Genomic DNA, 17,102 nt, shown 5'->3' with positions numbered 1-17,102 from the left:
AGGGGAGAGCTTGCCACCTCTGTCGTTATTGCCCACTCTCCCTTCTGCAGTCTGTGAACCTGGTTTTCAGCTGTAGCTCATTATGACCTAGTGCTGGCTCTGGGCAGAAACAGGCCTCTGAACTCAAGCAGCATGGGCATAATCAAAGCTGGCCAAAATACAGGGCAGAGTATGTATAAGAGAGGGAGGGGAGTGCTTCATGTTGCTTGGATCCAGACGGACTTGTGTCCATGTCTATGGCGTGGTGAGAGGGTTGCCTCGTCCATGCTGAATGTGCCACTTAGAGGACTGGAGAGATGACAGGTCAGTTTATTTTCTATGTATTGAGATTTAAAATAATAAAAAAACACCTGTCCAAGGCTCTAGGCACCTTAACATAATTAATAATGCAATACATAAAATCCATATATAAGCTGTTTCCTCCTGCCGCAAGCTGTGAGTGGAAAGCTGGGCACCTCTCTTATTGTGGTGTGGTGTCCTTTTTTCCTCTTATGCCATCGCAGCTGGGCTGACCGCTTTAGTGCTGCCAACACCTACCCCGGGTCTGTGCTGCAAACCCGCCCTCCTCTGTTGTCACGTGCTCCTGCTAATGTTTCATTGGAACACTGCTGTCTCAGTATTCTTGAAGATGTAGCAGAATGCTGCAGTGAACCAGCTAAACAAAAACCTTGCGTGGAAACCTCCTCTCTTGGGGAGAAGATGCTATCCTTGCAGGCTTCCCTTTCCCCATCAGTCATGTCCCTCCTCTTCTGGGGGTAGGGTTAATCCTTTTCTGTTTTCCCTCCCACGTTGGAAAGCAGTAACCTGGCAGACATAGGGCTCTTGGCTCACCCAGTGAGGTCTGGAAATAATAAATAGATAATTACTGGGTTCCATTTCCTGACCTAATCACTGGAGCCTGAGCATCAAACTGCAGGCCCTTAAGACTGGTCGTCTGTGAGCTGCATCTCTGGAGTGTAGCTGAAAAGGGGTTTTAACTGGATTAAATCAACCCTTTCCTGTTATACTATCAGGGGACTCTCTGCATTCCTCTGCCTGGTGAGTAGATCAGCACCAGCATGTTGCCAGGAGCAGACAGGTTCTCTGCCAGCAAATCATCATCTGAAACTGACTTGCTTGGGCTTTGTGAGTCAGCATTTGGCTGATCACAAATCTGAGAGAATTATTAGATGGGTGGGGGTTCCCCTCTGAATGTCAGTCTGCACTGGCTGCTGTGCATGGAGACTGTGTGGGCACGTTAGCTAATTAGCTGGGTGGCTGTTATGTAGTGAGCAGGGCACATTGGGTATCACATTTCCATCTCCAGAGCCCGTACATATGCTCACAAGCAGCCCTGGAGCCAGTGAGGAAACAGGGATAGCACCAACCTCTTGTTGATCCCCAAGGCTTGCTGGCTTGGAGATCTGACTCTCCTGCCCTCTCTGCATAGTGGGGGTCCCTACTCCTTGCACAGGTTTTTCCCAACATAGGGGGCAATCTATACAATTCAAGCTGTGCATCTGTCTCACTGAACTGGTCATTTCCAAGTCCCAGTGACTGCAGGAGGTGGGTGGGCAGGGGCCAGCTGTGGCTTCCAAGCCCCAGTTTTAAAGGAGCCAGTTTGGCTGTCTGCAGGTGGGCTCAGACTTCTGGCTTGTTTCCCAGAGCTGTTTGCCTTCGCTCCCAAGGACCTCACCCAGGCTGGCTTGCACAAGGATCTGAGAGCGGGCTGAGTGCTGTAGGATCAAGTCCACAGGTGATCTAGTGACTGATGACTAGTGCTCGGGGGCGGGGGAGTGAGGTTGATAAGTATCTTGTGACACTGTCCTTACCATGTCTATCTATCATCCCTGACCTGTGGGGCAAGATGGCTGGGTTCTTCCCTAGGCTCTGAGAATGGCCTGCGCAGAGAATTAGAGTTTGTTACATAGGCATGTGAGCTGGTTCCCAGCTGCCATGGATTATAACAGGCTGGGTTTATGCTCAGTGTGCTGTGTCTCTTGTCTTCCCTCTCTCTGTGAGCTCTTTGGGAGTCTCTGGCTATTCAGAGGGCCCTCGTGGCGGGGAGAAATTTCTGCTAAGTTCTCCATTGGCAGGGTGTACGGTGGGTGGGTGTGAAATGTATGTGTATATATATCTATAGTGGGGAGGGAATGGAAAGCAAACACATACACACATCTGTTTCTCATGCATGCATCATGGAAAATTAGAGTGGGGAGGCTGGAAAAAGACAGACTGTGCCAGTTAGAGCAAATATTTAAAGATATATGAAGAGCTTATCTCCGCCTCTGACTGGTAGGTTTCAGATCTTATCTCTTTCCAAAGTAAGAGAGCTGCCTGGCTCAGTGCCTGTGGTACAGTAATTGGATAATCTTTCGTCTTTCCCATGTGGGTGTATTTATTGTATATGAAAGTGAGGGTGTAAGAGCCCTGTCTAGAGTCCCGCATGGTAGGAGCTGGAGCTCTGAAAGTGTCCCCAGAACAGCTCTGCCAATTTACCTGGCAGTCCTGTAACACCACCTGCTTTTCCCATCCCCACGGTGCTTCGCTGATGCATCTCACTTGTGACCACAGCACCTCCTGATGCTCCGGTCCTGAATGCCTACTCTGGCTCTGTCCCTGTCCCTTCATCCTCAACTGCTGTGTCCCTTACTGGTCCAGCCCTGGGCCCCACAAACCCAGATCTGCCCCTCAGTCCTGACCCACTCAATCCTAGGTGCTTCCAGCCCTTCACTTCGCTTTAGAAATGAAGTGGTGTCTTGTTGGAAGATAGAGACAGGATGCCCCCTGTGAGCAAGAACCAGGTTCATGTCCCCTTGTGAGCTGGAATCCTTGTTTCTAGCGGTGAAGGCTAATGCACTGGCCTGGTGTGCCACGGCTACCTAGGGATAGGTTTTCTCTTACACGCACCCCATCCCATGCACGCACCCCTTCATAAGCCCCAAGCCTCACCTCTGGCGGGACTGAGATCAGTACTGAATGCACAAAGTGCACCTCGTGTATTAGCACTAATGGGTAGCGACAGGTTGGGGCCCACCTTCCTTGTGGTCTGTCCTGTAATCTCATGGCTTCGGGTCATGACTGTAGCTTGTGAGAGCTGCTTCCTGCAACCTTCCCCCTTAGGTGTTCTGCTAGCTGTCGGTGATGGTCCCATTCCTCCCCTCTTCCTCTTCCTGTTCTGAGTGAGGCCAGCTGATTGTTCCTGTCTCTTGGACCTACGATGCCGCAAGCATGTGACGTGATGGGTGGGCAGGGAGTTCCCGGTGAGAGGGCTGTGATGCTTGTGGAGGAAGCTCTGCAGGGAAAGTCACTCCCTGGCTGTAGCAATGTGGTTCAACACTGAGCTGGTGGCAAGGATTCCCCTAGCACAAGCCGTGCCCTTTTGCCAGGTGTCCGGTTTTCGACTGGAACGCCCGGTCAAAAAGGGACCCTCGCGGCTCCGTTCAGCACTGCTGACCGGGCCATTAAAAGTCCAATCGGCGGTGCAGTGGGGCTAAGGCAGGCTCCCTGCAGCTCCCGGAAGCAGCGGCATGTCCCTTCTCCAGCTCTTAGGTGTAGGGGCAGCCAGGAGGGTCTGCGCAGTGCCCCTGTCTCTAGTGCCAGCTCCGCAGCTCCCATTGGCTGGGAACTGCGGCTAGTAGGTGCTGTGGGGGGCAGTGCCTGTGGATGGGGCAGCGTGCAGAGCTGCTTGGCCGTGCCTCTGCCTAGGAGTCGGAGGGGGGACATGCTGCTGCTGTTTCCAGGAGCTGCCTCAGGTAAGTGCCGCCCAGAGCCTGCACCCCTGGCCCTCTCCCGTGCCCCAACCCTCTGCCCTGAGCCCCATTCCTCTCTATGAAACCCTCAGTCCCAGCCCAGAGCCCCCTGCTCCAGCCCTGGTCCCCCTTCTGCCCTCCAAACCGTTAGGTCCCAGACTGGAGCCTGCACCCCAAACCCCTCATCCCTAGCCCCACCCCAGAGCCCACACCCCCAGCCAGAGCCCTGATCCCCCTGCCCAGCCCTGGTCCCCCTCCTGCCCTCCGAACTCCTCAGTCCCAGCCCAGAGCCCCCTCCTGCACCCCAGAGCCCTCACCCTCTTCCGCATCCCAGCTCACTGCCTCAGCCCCGATCCCCCTTCTGCACCCTGAACTCCTCCTTTCTGACCCCACCCTGGAGCCCACAACCCCTCCTGGAGCCCTCCCTGCCCCCCACTCCAACCCCCAGAGCCAGCCTGGTGAAAATGAGCGAGTGAGTGAGGGTGGGGAGGGGGATGGGGGGATGGAGTGAGCAGGGGGCAGGGCCTTGGAGAAGGGGCAGGGGCACAGCAAGGGCGTTTGGTTTTGTGCGAGTAGAAAGTTGGCAACCCTACGTGCCTTGCTCTGCACAGGGCAGGCAGGAGAGGCGGAGGAGATGGATTAGCGCCTTGCCATGCTCAACAGTGACCCCTGCAGCCACTTTAAGGATCTGCATCAATAGTCTCGAAAGGGTATCCTGACTAGACCTTGGCCACAATGCAGAGCCTCAAAGATGGACAGCTGCAAAACATGGGGGATCCCCAGATGGGAACAGAGAGGACCCGCTGCTTCCCGCAGAGGGGATGGCAGGGAAGGTAAAAGCAGCTGACAAACAAATAGCGGGATGATGACACAGGAACAATCTCCCTTGTCTCTCCCCCCCCATCCTGTGGCTCCTCTATTGTGATTCATTTCCTGTGGCTGATCCCAAAATAGGAGTCGCAGGTGGCATTGATCCAGCCACTGTGCGTGCTCCATCCTCCAGCGTTTGGAACTGCGCTCCCTTGGAATCCCTTCCCTGTCTGACCTCCGTGCTACCACCTTGGATGCCCGCTGAATCCCGGTCCTCCTGAGGCCCTGGTAGCTGTGTTTTGGGCATGTGGGCCTTCTCTCTGGCTTGCCCAAGACCTTGTATAGCTCCATTAAATATGTTCGTTCCCCATCTTTGTCGCACTGTCTTTCAGAGGAAGCTGGATTTGTGCCATTACCAGTGCTGGATTTGTGCCAGGGCTGAGGCCCAGCACCTCTGGGCTTGGCAGTTCGTAGCCCCGGCACCTCTGGGCTTGCCATATCAGTTATGAATGTAAAAAAATTGCTTAAGTACCTTCCCCTCAATTGCTTGAGCCCTGGCACTTCTTTCATTACAAATTAAGCACTGGCCATTAGGAATAACTTCTTCCTGGTAGGGGAGGTGATCTTATTGTTTCAGCTTTCTGGGTGACTCCGCGTCGCTGGCTCTTCAGGTTATTTTGCTGCTCGAAGGGGGAGGGTAGGGAGGGCTTGGGCCATGTGTTGGGCCTGTTGCCTTTTTCTGCAGAATGATCTGACTCTCGTTCTCTGTTCCCTGAACAGAAGTGTGTCCTCCCCACTGTGTAGACGGCTCCCAGGTTAGCATCGCTTCGGGGCTGGTGCTGAAGGGCGCCTGCGAACGAGACACACTGGCTTCCCTTCTGGGTTCCTGGCAGACATGAAATGTCTTTGCACATCACTGTTCTGTGGGCGTCCATGCCTGGTCTCCCCCAGACCAACAGAGTCTCCTTGCTGGTAGTGTCATCAGACTCAGCAGGAAAACGATACCAAACTGTGTCCTGGCAGTTCCCGCTTGTGCTGTTCACGACGCCCACTTGGGCCGTCTGTCTCTCTCTCTAGGGTTGCCACAGAGCCTAGTGTCTTCCCCCTTGGGGATCTCCTGGGTTTCAGTGGGAGGTTTGATTCATCGCACTGTGACTTTGCATTGCCTGAAGGACAAATACTGAATGCCAGCTTTTTTTTTTCTTTTTGGCTGAGGCACGTAGGTTGTTCCTGGAGTAGTTGCATGGGCAGTTGTAGGCCCAAGCCCTTCCTTGCGTGGGACTGACATTGACCTAGGCGGGAGCATGGTGCATGGCTGGCTTGCTGATGCCAAGCCTACCTGTTGGTACATGCTCTTGACTCGTAGGCCCAAGCCTTGCCAACTCTCAGCCAGTCTAGTCCTTAGTCTCTGTTAAGCACTAGGCCACTGCCCCATCAGAATCGGAAGGCATGGTGATCCACACCGACTGAAGCCACCATAACCTGCCCATCTGTATCATTACCCTGATAGCCCCATGTGATGAAATTTAATAGTGTACGGTTATGCACTTAGGGGATAACAACAAGAATATTTGCTATAACCTTGGGACTTATTAGTTGGAAATGGCAGAGGAGGAGAAAGACCTGAGTGTGCTGGTCAATCACAGGATGACTGTGAGCCACCTGTGTGACACATTTGCGAAAAAAGCTAATGCAGTCCTGGGGTGCATCAGGAGAGGTATTCCAGTGGAGATAGGGAAGCATTAATACCTTTATACAAGGCACTGGTGCGACCTCATTTGGAATGCTGTGTGCAGTTCTGGTCTCTCCTGTTTAAGAAAGATGAATTCATACTGGACAGGTACAGAGAAGGGATACTAGGATGATCTGAGGTTTGGAGAACCTACCATATGAAAGGAGACTTAAATAGCTTGGCTTGTTTAGTCTAACAAAACAAGGCTGGAGGGAGATATGATTGCTCTCTATAAACACATGAGAGAGATAAACACCAGGGAGGGAGAGGAGTTTAAATTAAGGGCCAATGTTGGCACAAGAACAAATGAGTATAAATTGGCCATCAACAAGTTGAGGCTTGAGATTAGATGAAGGTTTCTAACCGTCAGAGGAGTGAAGTTCTGGAACAGCCTTCCAAGGGGAGTAGTGGGGGCAAAAAACCCTGACATAAGAACAGCCATATTGGGTCAAACCAAAGGTGCGTCTAGCCCAGTATCCTGTCTTCCGACGGTGGCCAATGCCAGGTGCCCCAGAGGGAATGAACAGAACAGGTAATTATCAAGTGATCCATCCGCTGTTGCCCATTCCCAGCTTCTGGCAAACAGAGGCGAGGGACACCATCGCTGCCCATCTTGGCTAATAGCCATTGATGCACCTATCCTCCATGAACTTATTTAGTTCTTTTTTGAATCCTGTAATAGTCTTGGCTTTCTCAACATACTCTGGCAAGGAGTTCCACAGGTTGATTGTGCGTTATGTGGAGAAATATTTCCTTTTGTTTGTTTTAAACCTACTGCCTATTAATTTCATTTGGTGACCCCTAGTTCTTGTGTTATGAGAAGGAGTAAATAACTTCCTTATCTACTTTCTCCACACCAGTCATGATTTTATAGACCTCTACAATATCCCCCCTTAATCATCTTTTTTCCAAGCTGAAAAGTCCAAGTAGTATTAATCTCTCTTCATATTGAAGCTGTTCCATACCCCTAATCATTTTTGTTGCCCTTTTCTGAACCTTTTCCAATTTCAATGTATCTTTTTTTTGAGATGGGGCGACCACATCTGCACGCAGTATTCAAGATGTGGGCGTACCATGGATTTATATAGGGGCAATACGATATTTTCTGTCTTATTATCTATCCCTTTCTTAATGATTCCCAACATTCTGTTAGCTTTTTTGACTGCCGCTGCACATTGAGTGGATGTTTTCAGAGAACTATCCACAGTAACTTCATGATCTCTGTCTTGAGTGGCAACAGCTAATTTAGATCCCATCATTTTATATGTAAACTTCTTTCAAGACTGATAAGTTTATGGAGGGGATGGTATGATGTGGTTGTCTACAATGGCTCATCCGTGATTGCTGTTAGCAAATATCTCCAATGCCCAGACATGAGACACTATTCAAGGAGGACTCCGAGTTATTATAGAGAATTCTTTCCCAGGTGTCTGGCTGGTGGGTCTCACCCACTGCTCCAAGACTAGCTGCCATATTTGGGGTTGGGAAGGAATTTTCCTACAGGTCAGATTGACAGAGACCTGGGGGTTATTCGCCTTCTTCTGCAGTCTGGGGCAAGGGTCACTTGCTGGTTTGAATTTGAGTAAATGGTGGATTCTCTGTAGCTTGAAGTCTTCAAATTATGTTGTGAGGACGTCAGTAACGCAGCCAGAGGTTATGGGCCTGTTACAGGAGTGGGTGGGTGAGGTTCTGTGGTCTGCGATGTGCAGGAGATCAGACTAGATGATTGTGATGTTCCCTTCTGGCCTTCAAGTCTCTGAGTAGCTCCAGGTAATTCAAATCTAGGGAACAATACAGACTCCTGTAATGGCCCCTTCAGTACTGCATATCCCGTTTCGAGCTTTAGGGGCTCACTGCACTGTGTGGGCATGAAAGCTTATATGGCTAAGGATCTCCTCTTTAATCTACCCTGAGGACCCTCCCCGGCTTCCTGCCAGGCAGGGCTAGATGCCCATCTGTTCTGTGCTTGATGGTTGATGCCAGCTTGGGGTATTTTGGATGGTTACTTCTCCTTGCTCCCCTGTGGAAACATTCTGCTTTCTGGACAGAGCATTGCGGTTTGGGGGTTGGGCTCTTCAGTCCATGAAAGCAGAGTCGCTAACTGTGTGTGTTCCCCTCCTTCCTCTGCTGAGCTAGGATTTCAGCTAAGGATTTGAAGAACATGCTGTCCCAGGTCAACTACCGAGTCCCGAACATGCGGTTCCTGCGGGAGAGATTAACGGTGAGTGCTCAGGCTTTACCCTGACCCGTCACAATCCCTCTCCCCATCCCCACTCTAAACCCAAGGATCCAGAGACTGGTGTGTAGCGAGGCGATAAAGGGTCTCTTGCCTTGCTAGGCACCTGTCTCTGGACCCACGGCAGCCTTTTGCCTGGTTTTAAACCAGTCCCACCTGTGACTATAACGCTGTGCATGTCTGAGTGCCAGGCTTCCCAGCCCGTTCTTACCCTCTTGCAGTGAATGAATTGGTGCCAAATCCCCGTTCATGCCACTCCCTGGCCCCTATGTGGCCAGCTCGATTTTCTGTCCTATCCGCCTTATGCCCCTCCTCACCAGCTGGTGTTTATGGCTTTCTGACCTTTCCCATGTTTTTGTTGTCCCTGGTCTCCGAGATGCTCCCATGCTCAGAGGTGGGGGTGCACATACCCATGCCGCCCATCACACATCCTGTCCTGGCTGAACCGAGCACTGCAGGAGAAGAGAAGTTCAGCCCAGCAGGCTGCTGCCTGACCCTGCAGCCTTGTGCAAACACTGAGCTGATCCGGCAGCTGGCTGCGTCAGGTCACCATAGAACCAGGGATGGCCGGGTCGTGGGCAACTCACAAACATGCTGCCTTAGTGAGGGCAGGGCAATGATCATCTGGGATGATGGAGCTTTATCCACTCCTGTCCCATGGTCACTGAGCCCCTGCAGGCTCCGCCACCCATGCGATGGCAGGCAGTTCTAAGCGATGCCACCTGAGGATCTCGAAGGACATGTGAAATTTTTTACACCTCACAAGACTACTGTGAAATAACCCCGCATGAACCCCATTTTGTAGATAGAGAGCTGGGGCATGGAGAGGTGAAAGTGACTTACCTGCAGCTGCAAGAAGTCGGTGGCAGAGACAGGGAATAGAACCCAGGAGTTCTGCAATCTCAGCCCCCTACCCTAGTCACAAGATGCTCCTGCTCTTTAGTGCATGGCTGGTGTGTGAAGACTCTATTTGTTTCTCACTCACCAGGGCCTGGCTGGGGTTTGAATTTCCTGTGAAGACTGCTGCTTCCCTCCCTGTAGCCTCCTGCCCGGAAGCAGCAGTGCGGAATAGGTTGCTTTTACTGCACAGAACTCTTTGCTTTGCAGATTTCCCGGCACCCACAGGGAGCAGAATATGTCTGAGTTTCCTCCTGCTCCAGCTTGTAAGCTGTGGGGGAGGGTGTGAGCTTGGAGGCAGAGTGTCTGGCATGCTGCTACAGTGGCAGGCTTATTCTGCATCAGTCAGAGTTCACACCCTTTGCCTTCTGCAGGCAGAGGTATCGGTGAGACCCAGCTTTAGTGATGCTTGCCGGCAGAAACCCAGATCTGGGCGATAGGTTTCTGAAGCATGTTTCTCGACCCTGTGTGGTGCCGCGGTGGCCCTCCTGGTTGCAGCGCATGCATGAAAGGGCAGTGGGCATGGTTGGGCAAAATGTTCACCTTGCCCTCCCTGCAGGGACCACTTGCCTCTGCAGCAAGCCCCAGTGACGGGAGGGCTGTCCAGGCCATGAAGAGCATGGTGTCGCGTGTGATCAGAGCTGCTGTCCTATTTCTGCTCCTCTTGGCTGCAGGATGTGGAGCAGAGGAACGGGGATATAACGTACAGCCAGTTCGCCCAGCTTTACCGAAGCCTGATGTATGACGCCCAGAAAACGGTGAGATGGCTCAAGATCTCTGTGCTGGGGGTGCCCGGGAGGGGCAGAAACTTGCCAGCCGTGAGAGGAGATGGTTTGGAGTGACTTGGTAAAGGGAGTGATTGGCGTTTCTGGTACTTCACATACATACATGAACTCGTCTGCCCAGGACGTGTCTGTCCTGCATGCTTCCACTCTTTTCTCCCTCTCTCCTTCACTATGGGAGCGTTCCTTGCCTTGCATCTTTCTCCTTCCCCGGCCACGGATACAACCGCCTGAGTAGGGCAAGGGAATGTTTCCGTTCCAGTGCCGAACTACCCTTATTATGACTGCAGGATTCATGGATTTGCACTTCTGCTCCCTCCTCCCTACCATTTTTAACACGTTGCCCCTCTAGCCCAGGGGCGGGCAAACTTTTTGGCCTGAGGGCTGCATCAGGTTTTGGAAATTGTATGGAGGGCCGGTTAGGGGAGGGGGTCATGGCCTGGCCCCCACCTCCTATCTGTCCCTCCTGCCCCATCCAACCCCCCCTGTTCCCTGACAGCCCCCACCGGGACCCCTGCCCCATTCACTCCTCCCCCATCCAACCCCCACTGTTCCCTGACAGCCCCCCCCGGGACACCTGCCCCATCCAACCTCCCCATTCCCTGACAGCCCTGCCCCATCCTGCCCCCCGCCACCCCATCCAACCCCTCCTCTCATTCCTGACCGCCCCCCCGGGACCCCTGCCCCATCAAACCACCCCTTCTCCCTGTCCCCTGACTGCCGCCAGGACCCCTGCCCCTGCCTGCCCCTTGCCGCCCCATCCAACCCCCCCTCCTTCCTGACTGCTCCCCCCGGGACCCCTGCCCCCATTCAACCCCCTGTTCCTGCCCCGAAACCCTATCTACACCCCCACCCTCTGACCACCACCCCGAACTCCCCTGCCCTCGATCCAACCCCCCCCAGCTCCCTGCCCCCTTACCGCGCTTGGCTATTCTGGCGGCTCTACAGCCACCGCGCAGCTCAGGGCATCGGGTCAGGCCGGGCTCTGCAGCTGCGCTGCCCCAGGAGCTCACAGCCCCGCTGCCCAGAGCATTGCGCCGGTGGTGGAGCGAGGTGAGGTTGTGGGGGAGGGGCCGGAGGACAGCCTCCCGGGGCAGGAGCTCAGGGGCTGGGCAGGAGGGTCCCGTGGGCCGGATGTGGCCCTCGGGGCCATACTTTGCCCACCTCTGCTCTAGCCCCTCTGGCCAACGTTCCCCTATGCTTTGTGTACGCTAGCCACATCATGAGGCTGGCTGCAACTATCAGAGCGCCCCTGGAGGTTGGGATTCTGGCCCATTTCAGTGCACAGGCAGGGGTCGGGGAGAGCAATGTCAGTAATGGAAGGGAAAGAATGCACATTTGGAGGTTAGCTGGCAGTGACTCCCCCCCACTTCACGCTGTGCGAGTGATTACCATGGATTGCCAGACAATTGGCAAATCTGGCATCAGTGAATCAAGTGTTTCACGGTGTAGCCTTCACCTGCTGCACATCCGGATTATTCCCTTGAGGCTGTTAAGTGAAGTGATGTGCCCAGAGCTCTGGGATTTGTCTTTTTTGGAGGTTCTATCATCCTCCAACCACGTTTTTTCTCCCATTCAAATATGAATGGGACGATCAGACCCGTCCTTGGCCCTTCCAAAGCTCAGAGGTTGATAACTTATCACTTCAGTGTGATTAGCTTGTAGGTTCCTGTTCTCTCTCCTGCTGATGAGATCAGAGCATTGTGGGCTAGTCTGTGGGCCTTAGCTGTGTCGGAAGAACGTTTAACAAAGCTGGGCAGATCCTGGTGAGAGACTGGGTCCAGCGGCTGCACTTAATCATTGCACTTGGTTCCAGAGGTAGGATGGAGCAAGGAAGACCATTGTTCAGTTATACATCTAAGATGGAGGGGCAGTGTATGGGAGGCCCTCACGCCTGGGGTGTCCCTGGCGGCCTGGTGCAGCAATGCATTTGTGTGTCTGCCTCAGTTTCCCCTAGTGGGCTTCAGTGAGTCCAGTGAAGCTCATGTATGTTGAGCAGTGCCCTGTCAGGGCTGTAGTTTATTTAACTCAAAGGTGGCACGTTATACAAATAGGCCCCCACCCCAGCATTTCTAGCTGGAGGGGAGAGGGGCTGAGTTAATCATGATCCATCAACCCCACTTATGTCCAGCTTCCTTACCAGCAAGGTCCCATTGGCCTCAGAGCTTCTTCTGGAGCCAGGGCCTCTCATCATCAGCTGGAGAAGGGTCTCTCCTCTTGGGTCGGGGTCCCCACAGAGATCAAACTGGGATTACCCTTCCTTGGAACAGCCTGTAATCCCTAAGATCTAGGACTTCTGTTGCTCACTGGTGAAGTGCTTCCATGGGCAGGTTCCGCCAAGACACGGCATTCATAGCACTTCCCTTTCGGAGCACTTCCCTTTCGGAGCCTCTCCCACCTAGCATCATGATTCCTTTCCCGGTGAGCCTCCTCCCCAGGCTCCCTGGAGAAGCCCTCCCCTTGGGAGCTTTCCTTCTGTATTGTGGAGAATTGTTCCTCTCCCCAGGAGCCCCTGGTCTCTAGCTCACCTTGACTGGGAGAAGCTGCCTTTTATCAGGCCCAGGCACTTCCTATCTAAGTAATTGCCTCCCCATTTCTCAGTGAGTTAATTAGTCCCAGGTGAACCTGAATTGCCTCCTTGTCCTTTATCAGAGGGGTAGCCGTGTTAGTCTGGATCTGTAAAAGTGGCAAAGAGTCCTGTGGCACCTTCTAGACTAACAGCATTGGAGCGTAAGCTTTCGTGGGTGAATACCCACTTCGTCAGATGCATGTAGGCTCCTTGTCCTTGTGGAGCCTGTCAAAGGTAGGCTGAGCCCCTGCCCCCTTACTCCAGTCATCAACACGCAGCGGGGCTGGTTCCCCACCAACTTGCCCCTTGTGTTTCAGGCCTGGATCAAAGAGAATGTAAAATGCTGCTAAACCCAAATTCTCCACTGACTCACTTTGTACTGGTGTAAATGATGGCACAAGGCGCAGGACAGCAGTGAACAAGCCCAGTTACTCTGTGCTAACGGTGAGATTGTCCCGGGAACGTTGGGACGTCTGCCTAATCGACAGGGGCGTGCTGCCTAGTACAGGAGGGAGCCTATATGTGCAGAAGGAGAGACAGACCTTTTCTCCTTGAGTAGCTCTGCTTAGCACAGGCTTTCCTCTGAAGCACTGTGGACCCGAATTCAACTGGTGAAGGTCAGCAAAGGATCCCAGGTTCCAGGGCCATGCAGGGACCCACAGTATTAGCCCTGCTGCATTTGAGGTCTAGTCTTGTAAAGAAGCTGACGTGTGTGTTTCTTCTGTTGCAGATGGAGCTCCCGTTCCTGGAAAGGTAAATGCCTCTCTCACTTTGGGCGTGGGGGGTGGAAGGCTATTTCCTTACACTTTCAGTGTGCATGGGTGTCGGCAGTTATGTGGGAGCATGAGCCGTCCTGTGCGCTCCTTGCTCGTCAGAGAGGATTCTGCTCATGCTTACGCATGTTCTAAACCAGCATCTCTGTTGTGGAACCGCTGGGCTCAGGAGGTGAGTATTGGAGCCTCTCGCCTCTAGCTCACCAGAGACAATCCAGCCCAGGTCACTAGCAACCAGAAGTTGTCACCCTCTGAAAGCTGTTTGTTTGATCTGTGTGAACTAAGTTTGGTCTTGATCCAGTTCCTAGGGGACAACTGCCCACATCTCAAAAGCTGTCCCCACAATTGACGCTAACCAGCTGCAATGTTGACAGTCTCATCAGAGAGGCCAAGGACTGTGTGGGCCTTTGGTAAGGCCCTTTGTTTTCAGTTTTTATTTTATTTAATTTTTCCTGGGAATTTGTCAGTGTTTATTACCACAACAACAAAAACAGGTGAAAATCAGTGCAAAAAACTGTCAAATTTTCTGGGTAAATATCAGGGTTTATTTTGGTGGACGGAAGGACTGGGGGAAAAAATATTCAGTAGATTGATGCTTTGATGAGTGGAATTCAATGTGGTTTGCTGCAGAACTAAAACAGAACTCAAAACACAATGCCACCTCTGTGTTTAAGAAAACAATATCTCTCTAATCCCCAAATAGAACTTTTCCTTTGAATGAACAGTTTATTGTTGTAGACTTAGAACTATTAGCCTATAAATATTTACATTTAATAATTGGGCCACACCATTTGCAGCGCAGACACTCAACTTTGTCCTTTTCTCCTGTTTTTTTTTTTTTTAACTTTTGAATACTTTCTTGTGTTCTGAAACGTAGTCTGAGACAGATTTTCATTTTCCAGAGACAGATTTTCATTTTCCTCACATTTTAGCGTGTCAAAACTTTAAACTGTTATCTGCTAACAGCTTGAAATGTGTACGTTGTGGGCGTGAGATTCATCAGCACGTTCAGATTGGCACACACTTCAGAGCTTGCGTGCCTGCCTGTTTGTTTAGTGTGTGTATCTTCTAGACTAATACATAGCCTTACTTCAACAGGCAGCTTTGCATCATACACACAGACTAATGTATTATTGTAATACATATAGCTCATGTAATGTATTGTATTTTCCTAATAAAACACATTATTTTATGTATATTTGGACGATACAAAAGTAGTGTGAAAATCAGAAAAAAATGAATAATACTTTTTGTAAAACCCGGGAATTTTTCGGTCAAAATTGGTTTAAACTGAAAACGAAGGGGCTTAGCCATTGGTAACTAACGCCCCTCTGACCCCTAGAGGTCATCCCATCCCGATGGTGCTCGAGGTACATTGGCAAACCATGCCCTCACTTGCCCATGTGCTGTGGCTAAGCAGAAGTTCAATGCAATTGTGGAAGCTGGAGGTGGAAAAACCTACCAGCTCAGTGAGTCACTGCCCTAGAAGCCAGTGCAGGATTTCTAGCGTCTTGTCTAGTCTAGTTCTGCTAGTCCTACATACTGTCCTGATGCCTCTAGAATGTTTCACTCAGAGGAAGTTCTTGATAGTCAGCCAACATTTTTCTTGACTTCATCACATCACCCCTCGTTCTGCCCCCCGCCTCTCTAACAGTTCCTCTCCCTCCTTGATGTTTATATCCTTTATCTGTTTGTAGGCTGTTACCATGCCTTGTCCTCAGTTATCCCTTAGCCGTGCTCGTTTAATCTTTTCTTACAAGTCAAGCCCGCTAGCTCCTTGATTAATTTTGTTGCTCTTCTCTGGCCTGCCACTCTCTTGGTGCTGTATTGTTTGTAACAGGGTGCCCCAGGCAAATGCAGTGTCCGGGCGCAGGTGGCTCAAGCTGGGGAGAGGAGCGCTTGTCTCTTTGTTTCCTGACATGATTCTATTGTGTGTGCACCACCAAAAGTGTCTCTCTTCTTGGTGCTGGGGTGGCAGTGGGGGTTGCTGTGTTGCTCTCTGAGGGATGTTGTGTGTTACTTGCATGTGCCATCCTGATCTATAATGGCTTCCCGTCTCCGATGGGTCCCAGAGACCATTCAGCAAAGCAATGAGATCACTGATTGTGGATTCTCTCTGTGTCCTTCCCCCCCAGGTGTGGGGAGAGACTTGAGCACTCCAAGGTGTCCCTGCTGGAGTTCCAGAAGTTCTTACTGGAGTATCAGATGGTGAGCTCCCCAAAGGTCAAGCAAGAGAGGAGAAAGGGGACTCCACTCTCCCCGATACGGGCAATCTGTAGGGAGCCAGTGTCCAAAGGATGACTCTGATCTGGTAGTGCTGAGTGCTTGGGTACCGGCGCGCTCTGCCCCTGAGGCTTCTGGGAGCACAATGCTTCCTGTCAGGAACGGCAGGCTGATTAAGGAAGAGCACTGACCATCTTAAGAAGGCATCTCTTCTGGCCATCCTGGTCTGGGAACAGGGGAAAGTAGTGGGGGGAGATCCTAGTCAAATACTTGGGGAACATGGAGGTTCCGTGATGGAGGTGGGGTGGGGAGAAGAGGGTTTGGTTTAGTCCCTTAGATCATGACTGTTAGATCAGTCAAAAGGGTTAAGGTAGCAGAAGCACTGCTTGTCTCTGCCTGTCTGCTCAGGAGAGTGGTTGTGACTGCCAGCAGAGTCTGACAGGCAATTGATTGATTTTTATCGCTGACTTTTCTTTTTAAAGTGCATCTTCTAAAGCAGAAAGCTAACGCATGTGCTGTGTATTTTGCAGACTGTGCAACCTCTCTCTATCTAGGTTCATAAATGGCACCCGCCACTGTACTATTGCCCTCATTAATGCAATCGTGCAAATTAGACTTCATGCTCAGGGGCCCTGGCAGTTAGAGCACACACTGGAGAACCTAGCTGACTGCAGTAACCATATGCCGGCATTGTTGGTGCAGGTTGTAACTCCAGTGAGAATACTTAATATTTCATAGCATGGAGCTCCCCCCTTGCAGCAACCCCATGTGTGCCTCCCTGGCTGACCTAATGAAAGATGCTGATGTGCCAGGAGAGAAATTGACAAAAAGGAGCCAGGTTGGCTTCTGTTGCCTGGCACCTCCCTCCACAACCTGGGTCTGTCTGGGTGGGGAGTGGTTTTCAGTAGCAGAGGACAGCATGAGCAGAGAGGAATATATCTGAAATCATAAAAATCATAAGATCTAATTAACAATGGGGAGAGTTTCTTGGGTTGAGTTCGCTATTAGTTTACTTGATTCGTATTAACAAATCAATTCCCAGTCCTGGATCCTTTTCCTTTGAGACCCCTTTTTAATTTAAATCAGCAAATTAAATGAACTCAATGTGCTTTTTAAATGGAAGCTTCTGAAAATGTTCATTTCACACAAAGCAAAACTCTTCTTCCCCCTCCCTGTGTTTGCAGGAACTCTGGGCTACAGACACCCTCCAGGTTCAGGAGTTCATGTTTAACTTTCTGAGAGACCCACTGAGAGAGATTGAAGAGCCTTATTTCTCTCTGGATGAGGTGAGGCTCCGAGGAAGTGATTGGTATTAAAAATGGGGTTGAGGGGGACTCAGAATAAGGTAT

At 51.5% G+C, this 17,102-nt stretch overlaps 1 protein-coding gene across 5 annotated transcripts in view; it reads left to right on the top strand.

Annotated features, from left to right (window-relative positions):
- PLCG1 (phospholipase C gamma 1) overlaps positions 1-17,102 on the top strand; it is a 95,369-nt gene that overhangs the window by 46,097 nt on the left and 32,170 nt on the right. For all 5 annotated transcript variants that reach the window (XM_074970201.1, XM_074970203.1, XM_074970200.1 and 2 more), the window contains exons 6-10: positions 8,410-8,494; positions 10,081-10,164; positions 13,488-13,510; positions 15,666-15,738; positions 16,938-17,039. In XM_074970201.1, the coding sequence (XP_074826302.1) occupies positions 8,410-8,494; positions 10,081-10,164; positions 13,488-13,510; positions 15,666-15,738; positions 16,938-17,039 (367 nt within the window). The remainder of the gene's footprint in view (positions 1-8,409; positions 8,495-10,080; positions 10,165-13,487; positions 13,511-15,665; positions 15,739-16,937; positions 17,040-17,102) is intronic.

This window comes from Natator depressus, chromosome 13 (assembly GCF_965152275.1).
Source record: "Natator depressus isolate rNatDep1 chromosome 13, rNatDep2.hap1, whole genome shotgun sequence".
NCBI lineage: Eukaryota > Metazoa > Chordata > Testudines > Cheloniidae > Natator > Natator depressus.
Note: the sequence above shows the minus strand (reverse complement) of the source record. Positions and strands in the feature narration are given on the sequence as shown.